This window comes from Bactrocera tryoni, unplaced genomic scaffold (genome assembly GCF_016617805.1).
Source record: "Bactrocera tryoni isolate S06 unplaced genomic scaffold, CSIRO_BtryS06_freeze2 scaffold_25, whole genome shotgun sequence".
In the NCBI taxonomy this organism is placed as follows: Eukaryota; Metazoa; Arthropoda; class Insecta; order Diptera; family Tephritidae; genus Bactrocera; species Bactrocera tryoni.
Window position 1 is genome coordinate 30,066,716 of NW_024395977.1, and position 13,147 is coordinate 30,079,862.

Below are 13,147 nucleotides of genomic sequence, written 5' to 3' on the forward strand. Positions count from 1 at the left end.
GTCCATTCGGAAAGTCCAATTTTGGGCAACTTTTTCGAGGCCGGAATAGCCTGAATTTCCTTCGGAAAAGTTGCTGGCTTATTTCGTAGACTTTAGACTTGACGTAGCCCCCACAAAAAATAGTCTAAAGGCGTTAAATCGCATGATCTTTGGCCGAATAGCCCGTATTTTTTCAAAATGCTTTGGACGCAACGTTCTGGAAATGCTCTTTTGTTTGAACTTGGTTGACATGTGGTTTCAACAAGATGGGGCCACATTACTCGCGATTCTATGGCTACGGAGGGAAAACTTCGGAGAACAATTCACTAGACTATTTTTTGTGGGGCTTTGGCAGAAATAAGCCAGCAACTATTCCAGCTTTGGAAGACAACATTTCGAAGAAATTCGGGCTATTCCGGCCGAATGTTTCAAAAAGTGCTGCCCAAAATTGACTTTCCACGGACTAATCTAAGACGCAGCCGCGGTCAATATTTAAATGAAATTATCTTCTTTGCCTGGTATGCTTTTGACATTTCATCATGAATAGATCTAAAGGCGTTAAATCGCATGATCGGATTTTATTTTTGTTGGTGGCCAACTGCCCGCATGAAGAGCAACCAGAAGCCGTTCAAGAAAATGGCACTGTTTGGTGTGGTTGGTACGCTGGTGGAATCATTGGACCGTATTTTTTCAAAGATGCTGTTGGACGCAACGTTACGGTGAATGGCGATCGCTATCGTTCGATGCTAACAAACTTTTTGTTGCCAAAAATGGAAGAACTGAACTTGGTTGACATGTGGTTTCAACAAGATGGCGCTAAATGCCACACAGCTCGCGATTCTATGGCCATTTTGAGGGAAAACTTCGGAGAACAATTCATCTCAAGAAATGGACCCGTAAGTTGGCCACCAAGATCATGCGATTTAACGCCTTTAGACTATTTTTGTGGGGCTACGTCAAGTCTAAAGTCTACAGAAATAAGCCAGCAACTATTCCAGCTTTGGAAGACAACATTTCCGAAGAAATTCGGGCTATTCCGGCCGAAATGCTCGAAAAAGTTGCCTAAAATTGGACTTTCGAATGGACCACCTAAGACGTACCAGCCGCGGTCAAACATTTAAATGAAATTATCTTCAAAAAGTAAATGTCATGAACCAATCTAACGTTTCAAATAAAGAACCGATGAGATTTTGCAAATTTTATGCGTTTTTTTTTTTAAAAAAAGTTATCAAGCTCTTAAAAAATCACCCGATATATACTGATGATTATTATGCGAATACCAGTTATAACCACAAAAGGAATAGAGTTATTGAAAGCTCTTCAAATGACTGTGTGTAGCTTAAAGTCTACTGGATCACCAACTACTGGCCAACAGATCTACTTAAAACACCAGATCTTATTGATATTTTCATTACCAAACATATCTCTTTACATTATATGTGCATAGAAAGCGGTTTGGATATGACCATTCACCAATATATTTAACAATACACGAAAGTGCTATTATTAAGGTACCACCACTTACGCTAGCAAATAAAAACACTGACTGGGAATACTTTAAGGAAATGCTATCGAATGTTAAAAATCACGCAAAAAAAGTTGCAAATTCCGAGCTAGATAATGAAATCATGAATTTGACAAACACAATTCAATATGCAGCCTGGAGTAGTACCCCAATTAAAAGAAATGTTACGGCAGGTCATAAGTACCTGTATACCAAAGAAAAAATTGTAAAAAACTTACCAATAATATATAGGCATTTAAAAATATACATCTCAGCAATTATCTGAAAAGCTTACCTAATGACCATAGGAATGATTACTCAATTTGGAAGTGTACAAACAAAATTTTCTCAACACGTAACTCAGCATCATCCCGTCAGAAAAGCAGACCAGTCATGTGTCAAGAGCGATATAGAAAAGCAAATGTTTTATCTTAAAGGTGTCTTTAAACCAATATAGCAGAAATTGAACTTCATACTTACGAGAATTACAGCAAAATTCGTCTAATAACTAACGATGAGGTATGTGCAGAAATAAAAAAGCTGAAGTCTAAAAAACCACCCAGGTTTGACCTTATTACCAGCGAAATATTAAAACTGCTTCCTCAAAACATTAAAAGTAAAACTACTGCCATAATGAACGCTGCTATTAATTTACCATACGTATCTACAGGGTTGTCCGGGAAGTAACAGGACTGAGTCGATGTAAAAAAATTTATTGAACCAATCATCACAATTCTACAAAAACTTTCAAAATGCGTTGGGATGCCGGTCTTGGTTGGGTCGTGGTGCAACTTCCAACCGGCAGCGATGTCTTGTCGGACCCAATTGACCCTTTCTTTGAGTCTCTTGAGAACTTCCACGTAAAACTTGGGATTAACGGTTGTCCAAAAAAGACAATATGCATGGTTTTCTCTTTGTATTCGCTCATTCATTAGCGACCTATTCCCGGTCCGCCAAAAAAGCCTGGTGCCACCGAAACACACCACTTCTTGCTAAAGCATCATCTGGTTAAGCCTGCTTGATCCTGTCAAACGTCTGTGAAGTAGATTTACCGCGTTTCACACAGAATTTAATCGCGTACCTCTGCTCTAACGAACGCTGCATTTTCGGCTTGCACAACTCATAAAAACACGTCGAGCGAAAAGGTTTGTCCTGACTCTCCAGGTGCTCCGAGACAACAGACCAGCCGCTCGTTCGTTAGCTAGGAACCCTCTCTACCGAATCCAATCGGTGTGCGCACGCTCTGAAGTACAGTCACGGTGGGAGAAAGTCCTGTTACTTTCCGGACAAACTCTGTATTTACTGGAAAACTGCAGAGGTGATTAAGTTCAATAAACCTGGTAAGCCAGCGCATGGCATTACTTCGTATCGGCCCATATCTCTCCTGCAAATATTTTCAAATCTTTTGGAGAAACTACTTGCTGTGCGTCTTAACAACATAATTTAACCCTTTGCACTCCGCTGATCCCTCTCAGTGTACATCGTAAAATTACTAAGAGATATATACAAGAAATGTCGGCGGGTCAAGAACGCACCCATCCACAACTTCTGGGGACAATAGATTAGATAATAAATTGTATGTTCCAGATGTGGGACAAAGAAAACGATACTCTATGTTATGTTCTCACAAGAAAACATCTGGTGGCAGGCCACAAACAAATTATTATTGTGAAACGTGCACCAACCAGCCCGGACTGTTTTAAAATGTATCATACCTTACAAAATTATAAACAATAAAATATTGTTTTTTTTTTGTTTTACAAATAAACATACCTCGATCCCAACCAATTCATATCAGTCTAATATCGTTAAACTATGTTAAGTAGTTCTCAAATTATAATAAGAAACGTCCAAAATCGTGCGGAGTGCAAAGAATTAAGCTAAGCTCAGAATTAACTATCAGTGCTAAAAATCGATTCGCAGTGTTAAAGTTTGCAAATACATAATGCTGAGCTACAACCACAAAATTTACCTAGCACCATAAAATATATTACAGTGCATATCTTCTGTCGTCTTTTGAACTTTTATTTTACATTTATGGTACAGTAAGTAATAATCCTGTATATTTGTTCATTCTGAAATTTGCTGCAGAGTGTTTCAAAATTAAGTTGTCGTAATTTCACGATAATTATTTGAAAGGCAAGCCTGAAATTGTACAAAGTTGGTTTATTTGGAATTATCCGCACATAGTACAAATAGCAAGGAAGTATCCGTATTTAAATTCAATTAAAGAAATTTGATATACGCAACCACCTGAAACAGGCCCAGCAAGTATAATAGAATTTAGCAAAATTACTTACTCCATAAAAAAAGTATCTGAAAAATATCTGGTGTACCGCACCAATTATAAATTGACCTGCATTTTTATTAGACTTAAAAAATGAATTATGGGATAGTAATAATTTATTGTAAAAAATCACAATAAGCTACTTTCTCACATTTGCATTGTTAATGTGTTTAAGTTTGGATCAAAAAGTTCTAAATGTGTACAACACAACTTTTTATATGTGCATATGTAATAATTAGAGTTGTCATTAATGTATAAGATTTTCAAATTCTGGTTCCGTAAGTGATGGTAGTTTTTCATAATCATCCATGTCACTAGAATTAAAAATAATAAGTATGAACTTAATTAGTTATATGAATAACATTTATAGCTTAGAGAATAATAAAATTATATTTAATATAATAAATTAAATCTTTTAATTCTAAGTTCGGTAAGCTAAATTGGTAATAGGTAAAACTTTGATACGACAGAAAAATGTTATGATGAGATTGTTAAAATAACGTCAAACATCTTGGTAATTTTAACTCTGGGTTATGGCCAAAACAGATATAAAAGTAAAAATAAGCTTTAAATTAAAAAATTATATAGGTTTCATCAACTTTTTCATAAGTAAATTTATATAAAAACTGATTAAAATTAAATTCATGAAACCGGATGTACATTTTTTTTTTACGAAATAATAGATGTTCGGGTTAGTTGATATAAAACATTAAACATATGTATGTATATTGATATATATGTACTTATATATATATACGACTGTTAGACAAAATCAATTACATAGTCACCTCTAGTCAAGTCAAGGTAAACTCGGCACTAAATAATACATTATTTTAAATTAGCATAATATATTTACATTATAAACTAACACATTTTGAGTAAAAAACATGTAATAAACAGACAATGGTAAAAATGAAGTAGGTTTTACGTTTAACTATGGCTACGAACGCTTTTATGTTTTATGATACGCAAAATTCAACGAAGGCTGTTATTTACAATACTTTTTTGTACTACTATCTTATAATACTAGCCCTGATTGACTACACATTAGACTCACAATTGATCAAACATCGGAATATTCTACCCATTATTGTTGTCCATATAATATCCCACAATTAATTTTGGAGAATGCTGTAGTGGGAGCTGAGGCAATAGAACTTGGAGAAGTCTATATCTGAAATGTTCCAGTACAAACCATTGCCTGTCATATTAATAAATGTTCTTCTGAATTTCCAAATCAGACCATGATTTTTATAGATATATAAGTGATAATAAAATAATTATATTTGAAATTAGTTGTTATCTACAAGTAATAATCCTGTGTTTTTGTAGGGGTGCTAATAGTAGGATTTTTAAAAAGCATTTCAGTATTTCCTTATACGACGAATGGTTTAGATAAGGCTGTACGATTAGCTGTTTTCTAATGTAAATGGGATCACCATCAATTTATTTATCAATGCAGTATTACAAGTAAGTATATAATATTATATCATATAAAATGTATTCAGCGGTAAAAAACTTATTCGCCTGGTTAGCGACCACGAAGAGAGAATTCGCTGCATATTCGAAAAGGTTAATAAAAATCTATAAGTTTTTATTATACATATTTAAGCTCGTATAAATACAATTAGTCTGTATTAGAAATAGTCTCATCGACTATATTTAGATTCCGGTTTATTTGAAAATATATACATTCTGCTCACAAGGCATAATCTACATACATATGTATGTAAGTGGATAAAGTTTGCCATTATTTCTGAAATAAAAATCAAAAACATATAAAATAAGATACAAAAAATTTAATATATCTTCATTTCCACTTGTTTCATTCATATAAGGAGAGCAAGAAAAAAAGTAAAGAAACTGTCTCCAGGAAACAAAGGTGTCTAAATATATATTCATTTATCACAGGAATCTATCATGCAAAATATGAATACGAAATAAATAAAAAAATATACTTACTGCTGTGTGTATGACCCAGGAGCAGAATTAGAGCGCCCAGCTCGAAAAAATTGTTCATAACGAGTTATATCACGTGGATGCGACTCATGCAAAATTTCGCTAACATACGGATTTCCAAAGGAGTGATTTTTGAGCATTGTTTTAATTAAAATCAGTGTGTCTAGTTTTGGAATACTTTGCACAACTGTACTGATGTCTTCTTCACTAACCTTGACCAAGTCACAGTTCTCACTCACATTTGCTAATGGATGCAAACCACCTTTAGTTATCCAAGTATGTTCCTGAAACCCATATACATATGTATATTCATATATACACAGTGAACAAAGTAAAAATGGGACACCCCAATAAAAATCAATCCTTTTTTTTCGCAAATTTTCTTATGTTAAATCATTTTCGGTATTTTCTTACAAAAATTTGGTTTATAGCAGAACAAAAGTCACAAAAAGCAAAATTCCAAACTTTGTACATAACTCTGGAAAATTCAACAAAATTTGAAAAATAGTCTATGAAAATTTTCAAATTTTAAAAAAATTTGTTTGGAAATATTTTAAGTATGTAGTTTTGTAGCCTATTCAATTTAATTTTCTTAATATTAAAGCAAGCTTTAAGTAGCTAATGGTTACCATTGATTTCAACCCTTTTTGAAGTTATACTTCTTATACGAGTTCGGAAAAGGTTGCGATAGATTCAGGTTGCGCAACCTTGCTCAATATGAATCTACGAAACCTTGTCTGCGAAGATATTCGAGCAGCAAGCGAAGCGGTGACAATCGGCGATCGTTTGTTCGTTTCTTTCGGCACAGCTCGGCTTTTCTACCAACAACACAATGTTGCCATGCTTATGCTGTTGTTGTTTTTGTAGAAAAATGTTTCAATTTTTGGTTGGTGACATATTCAATTAAAAATAAATTCTGTTGGGATTCGAACCTACGTGCTCGTCGTAACTTTTCAAGCGCTTACCACCAACACCACCATTGACACTTGTATTGCGTTGTCCTAATCCTGGTTTGGTTATGCATGAAAGAAATATACAATGGATCGCCGATTGTTACCTCTTTCCTTGCTGCTGCTGCGCATATGTATGTTTGTATGCTTGTGCATTATTGAAGTTATGCTTCTTTTGCTTTCATTTCTGAGAATTCTCAACTATTTTGCGTATATTTTGGTTGAAATACTCTGCGTTGACAGTTAAAAAATTAAGGCTATACTTTACAGGATCATTTCTGTAGTTAGTCTTCATTTACATTTTTTGGAAATCGACCCGCGATGACGAGGTATATCGTTTTATCTGACAGCGTGAGGTTTATGAACTTCATTTCTAATATTGTGTTGTGACATATTAGAAATGATGTTTCTTCGAAAATCGCTCGCTTACAACGGATAAAACGACTTCTGAGTGGTGATTTTAATGAATAAATTCCAAGGTTTTACGCAAAAATAATGCAGTCAGTAAATACAGTACGCTTATGTATGCTTGCGCATTATTTTTCTTTCGTTTGTCTTTCATTTTTGCGAATTCTCAACTATTTTATGTGACTTTATTTCTTTCGTATTTCTTTTTTTTTTGTGCAAATTCTTTGAATTTCTGAACGCGCACATGCGTATACATACATTCATATGAGCATGTGCAGATACACAAGATAAGATAGAAAGATGTATGCCTTTTAACATCGTATACTATATTAATAAATATTTTTCGTACTAATAGAAATTAAATTTATCACAGCAATATTATGTATATGTATGTATATTAGGTATATTGCTGTGATAAATTTAATTTCTATTAGTAAGAAAAATATTTATTAGTATAGTATTACGATGTTAAAATGCAAAAATTAAAGACTAAGTCCGTCGAGATTCGAACCTGCGTTCACATTGTGACTTTTTATGTGCTTACCACCAACACCACTATTGACACTTTCGTGGCGTTGTCTTAAGTATGGTTTGGTTATGCATGTAAGAAATATACGATGGTTCAAATAATTTTGTTTAAGTATAGAAGTATGCTTTTGTAGAACATTTGCTTTCGCAAACATACAGACTGATACAGACAGATATAACTTATAACTTTATGAGACTTGTGAAAACCCTATGTATAAAATTTATATTGATCGTACTTTGAAAAAAATGAGATACACCTTAAATAAAAAGATTGCCAAAAATTAACGGTAGCCATTAGCGACTTGAAACTAACATTTTATTAATATTAAATTGTTGGATATTCCTAAGTAATGTGCAAAGTCTGGGGTTTTTTTTATGGTTTTTGTTGTACTACAAATCATATTTTTTTAAAAATAATCAATAATCAAAAAAAATATTGATTTTTATTGGAGTGTCCCAGTTTTTATTTTGTTCACTGTATATATACAATAACTCAACATTCGATAATTTTATTATTCATTGAAAATTATAAAAATTGTACTAACTTTTAATTGCTGTAAAGAAATTCTGGAGTCAGGATTTTTTGCTAACATTCTACGAATGCAGTCCTGAAGTTGTTCACTAATTTTTGGCTCTTCGAAGAGCACAAGCGGGTCTAATTTAATTTTTTCATATAAAATTGGAATAGAATTTGCAATAAATGGTACGTTTCCATAGACCAGAGCGTAAAGGGTCACACCCAAAGACCAAATGTCGGCAGCTTTCCCACAAAATAAATGCTGAAATGAAATAAGCAAACGACAGTGGGTTAAAATTTGGGTTACATTATGTTAAGAATCTCCCAATTTGGGGTTCAGATGAATATGGGTTTATAAAAACAGTTGTTCTCTCTTATTATTAATACATATATGTATGTATGTATACTGCTTTGCTAGAAACTGAATATTTTATTTATTAACAAAAATTCGTTAATTATAAAACCAAATGTGAACTTTATACTTTCAGTCCAGTTCCTTTCCTAATTGCTAGCTCTTTAAATTGACTGAAAACACCGCAACACAATCGACGGGTTTTTCCTCTATTAATAACACACTTTTTTTGCCACATGAAAAACGACTTTTCTCGGAATTTGATAAAATCGACGCGGATGATCTCTATTTCTAACAAGACGGTGCGCCGCCTTTGTTTCACATATAAACATGGACACATGGCGTGCAAAGTTTGCCGACTCGTTAATTTCGAGAGATTTACGCTCATCAACCGTCAACGCTCGGGGAGCTCGAAGACAACGTTTAGCGCACTATATCCGAAAAGCTAAATAAAAGAACTAAGTAAACCTTATTTATGAGTTCACAAGCATTCATCCTTACTTTTTGGAGCACTGAATCTTTTTAATTTAGTTCAAGAATTTAGACTTAAAAGTCCACTAATAAGCAAATATTTGAACCTACCTGCTGTAACCTTTTTGATTTATAAAACTCTTCGTACTCAGTGTTAAGCAAAAGCTACATAACTTTCGTATGCGTACGTTTGTCAAATGAGTAGAATGCACACGCTTTTATAGAATAAGAACCCTTTGGATTCGAATACGCATTAAAGTTTCAACTCTCATGAGTGAGCTTGCGCAAAATAAATAAAAAATATCCCATACTTGCCAATAGCAATAATATAATTGTTTGTTACCTTAGGTAATATTCATACATTTCAGTAATATAAATAAACCTGCAATAAAAACTCTTCAGGACAGTAGAGTTCTCCTCGAAAATAAGAAACCTCTCCAGCCAGGAAAACGGCACAACCGAGATTGCTAAAAGAGGGAAACATCACGCATCGTGGGATACACCAGAAAACGATGTAATATAGTAAATCCAGACTTATAGGCATTCCTGGAGTCTGTAGGTGGTAGGGCTCTCTTATTATTCTCCAAGCTTGGTCGGTGTTAGGACTTTCTCGTGCTCATTCAAGGTGCGATGAGGCAGGACAATAACCAGATTGCTTACTGGAAAAGACAAAATTGACACCTAACTCCAAAACCAAGGCCCTGCAAAAATGCAAAAAACATTACAGCATTTCTCTTTTAGCAGACATGAGGATGGAGAATGCTATAGGCGTGAAAATTACAAACAATCCGCCGCTTTTGGGTGAATGGGGAACTAAAAAACTTTGGCAAAACTCTCGATGTCGTTACCACGGTTTTCGCACATGAGTTAATTGATCAATTAACCGGCCTCTGCTTGATTAAAGCACTAATTTAGATGGAATTAGTATACGAAAAAAATGTTATCAAATAAATTCTTACTCGAATATAAATCGAGTTGCAACTCGGATGTAACACTGCTGGTTATAACATAAGTAAGCAGATCTTAAATCGGGCCTATCGTTAATGGAGTAGTCGGCTGTGCGAAGGCATAAAATCAAATAGATAACGTACCTCGTGGTGAATATTTTGTAAACAAATATGCGGAACGGCAAAAATTAAATAGTTTGAGGTTGAAGAGCCAAATGCACATTTCCCACGATCTAATGCGAAGGTTTTCGTGTTTATACCAGAAAGAAGCGTTTAGTGCCAAACGGAACGGATGGCATACTTCCCGTTCTACTGCAGAATGGTTAAAATTATTGTCTCATCGTAATTGCCTATGGCTTTTAGCGTAAACACCAAGAAGATGGCGTGAGGACACTGATATTTTCTTCTCGAAAGCAGGAAACTGTTCCTTTCCAAAATCTTATAGACCGATGGAAAGGATCTGCGATAATCTAATCAAACGACAAATCCACTCAACAGTTTGGATTTCAGGCAGCACCTGTATGCCAGAGGTAAATCAGTTGACATCGATCTACACGAAGTTGTTTGGAGAATCTAAAGTTTCTGTGACAAAGGACAACTGAACCCAGCGATCTTCATTGCCGTAAAAGGTGCCTTTAATAAAGCTAATACGAGTGCACTGATATCATCTACTGATTATTTTGATATTAACTAGAGCCTGCTAGATTAGTTAAGTTATATGGTAATCAAAAAACAACCCATTATATAAGAGTAAAATATACACAATTCCCACGACAGCCGGTTCTACGGACCGGAATTGATCCGGCTTTTATCGAGCCAAGGGCTATTTTTTCGGCAATCTAAAAAAAACAAAACAAAAATACAAAAGTAGCTCACCAGATCACTGTGGCAGCTACTTAGTATGGATGTATCTAATCCCACTGCTTAAGAGCACCTTGATCGATGAAATAATATTTCTACTAGGCAGGGAGAGACTAGAGAGGTTAAGCTCGGGCGTAACTGAACATTTTATATTCTTACAACTTGCAGCAATCAAAGCCGGCGAAATTCCTACATATGCTGCTGCAGAGATATTAGTTTTATTCACCTAACGGTTGTGTAAGTTAATGGTAGAGAACCCTCAACTTAATTGTTCACAAGTCAAATTTATTCTGCCCTTTCCTTCCAATCTCACGATCAATCAACCAAGCATTTTACGAATATACCGATTGACGCATTGCGGGTTGAATTGGATTAGTGAGCGAGGCAACAATTATTTCCTTACTTCTTAAGCGCCGCATTGCGGTTAGAGCGCGATGTATTGATACTCCATCGGATCAAGGCATCGTTGTTGTTGTGAGATTCTGATCTTTCCTTCCAATCTCACGATCAACCAACCAAGCATTTTACAAATATACCGATTGACGCATTGCGGGTTGAATTGGATTAGTGAGCGAGGCAACAATTATTTCCTGTTGTTGTGAGAGCGCATGCGCTGTGTGGTGATGATTCTCATTATCCGGTGAAATATCGAGCCGCTCACTGCAGTCAAGGAAATTGCAGATGGAGCTACACTTGCTATCTTAACTTGTATAAAGTTGGAGTATAAAGTCAAAAATTTTTCGTACAATCTCCGGAGCACCATGGTATATCCGAAATGAGAACATTTAACCCGACTTAAGAATTCCAGACGTACGAACTGAAATAGAGCAACGAAGCGCGAAATATGCATTGACTCTCGGTTCACCCAAACCAAATAGCAAGATCGTTATTGCGTGTGAACAGGAGCTCAAGGTTACGTAGAAACGGCTTACAAGCCCATATATTTTAGGCCCAGTTTAAAAAATAATCACCCATTTAGGGTGTAAATTAAGTATAGTAATTTAAGATTCTCAAACTTATTGTTAGACTCTTAAGTAGGGTAGATTCAATAAATAATAGTAAAGTTAATAAAAAAAAAACGGTTGTACGTATCAGCTAAAACGAGTGGAGACTTGCTCGACCGTTTTCGTGCAAATTCGGTACAACATTCCTCCGCATTCCCATGTTACAGTTTAAAAAATTAGACCAATATAACAAAATTTTAAACTCCATCTGATTCATTCAGTTTTTAGTAGACAAATCAAACCATATTATATTATCCGGCTAAAACTTTGTGCGAATATCGTCTTTGAGGTAAGTTAAACAATTGCCTAGATCGACCTAGTTATTCAAGCACGCGGATACCGGAAATGTAGAGGTTTTGCGGAATGCTTTGGGTCAATATTTCCCTTAGCCCCATCATGAAAAAATTTTGATAAATAAAGAAAGTAATTTAATTTTTTCCCATGTTTTTTACATAAATTTTGTAACTACGTCGTCAATAAATTATAAAAAATACAGGGCCAGGCGTTTTGTAAACATTAAAAAAAAATTAAGCAAATAGGTTGAGTAGTTCGACCGGAAACATGTCCGCTAGTTTAAAAAAGTGTGTTTTGAGAAAAACGCCTTTAAAGTTTGAGGTGCGCACTCCGAGAGCTCCGAACGTCGAGCGGTATTATTATTTTTGGGCCTTTTTCGAAACCTTCCACTGGTAAAGTGGGTTTCTATATTAATTTTAAGGGTATAAGGGAACAGTAAATGCAAAAAAAAAAAATGTTTGAAAAAAGATTACCCTACTGACCACTTAATAATATATAATAATACCAAAACTTTAAATGGCTCCTCTAGTATGGAGCTCTGTGTAGCCAAAAATAATCCGTTTAAAGGCGAGCTAAAATGAGAAGGCGAAACATCCACAGGGTTGTGTGCTGGTTGTGGGACACGCCACGTAAAAACCACCCCGAACGAAAAGAAGAAAATAGCTTGGGATGAGAAACCCTCCTCCCTTCTGATGACGACCACTGCAACCCAGTAAGGATTACGATTTAAGGGCATGCATCTGGAATGTCCGTTCCTCTAACTGTGAATTTGCCACAGCCCAGTTGGTTGATATTTTCGAGCGAAGAAAGGCTGATATCACCGCCGTTAAAGAAGAGCAATGGACGAGGTAAAGTCTGAGTCGAAAATGTCCTTGTGGCATTGTGACGGGGCCATAAGCAACATCAAAAATCCAGTGTGGTGTTCGTGGTGAGAGAGAGACTCCGTCGTCAAGTACCGGCATTCAAGCCGGTGGATGAACGTCTAGCCACAATCCGCATCAAAGCGAAGTTTTTTAACATATGCTGATTTGCCCACCTATGAGAACCTCCCCCGCCACGATGTCAAAATCGACTTTAACGCCACGG

The 13,147-nt window shown here is 35.3% G+C and overlaps 1 protein-coding gene and 1 pseudogene across 3 annotated transcripts in view; one reads left to right on the forward strand and one right to left on the reverse strand.

Moving 5' to 3' along the window:
• Positions 1-3,807: 3,807 nt before the first annotated feature.
• LOC120780499 (calcium/calmodulin-dependent protein kinase kinase 2) overlaps positions 3,808-13,147 on the reverse strand; it is a 284,681-nt gene continuing 275,341 nt past the window's right edge. For 2 of the 3 annotated variants that reach the window (XM_040112775.1, XM_040112774.1), the window contains exons 5-7: positions 8,161-8,394; positions 5,733-6,013; positions 3,808-4,084 (exon numbers count right to left, since the gene is read on the reverse strand). In XM_040112775.1, coding sequence (XP_039968709.1) covers positions 4,018-4,084; positions 5,733-6,013; positions 8,161-8,394 — 582 coding nt within the window. In that variant the 3' untranslated portion in view covers positions 3,808-4,017. Of the gene's footprint in view, positions 4,085-4,827; positions 5,527-5,732; positions 6,014-8,160; positions 8,395-13,147 lie in introns of all 3 variants that reach the window. The other variant, XR_005705883.1, reaches the window with a different exon arrangement.
• On the forward strand, positions 6,933-7,135 carry LOC120781033 (annotated as a pseudogene).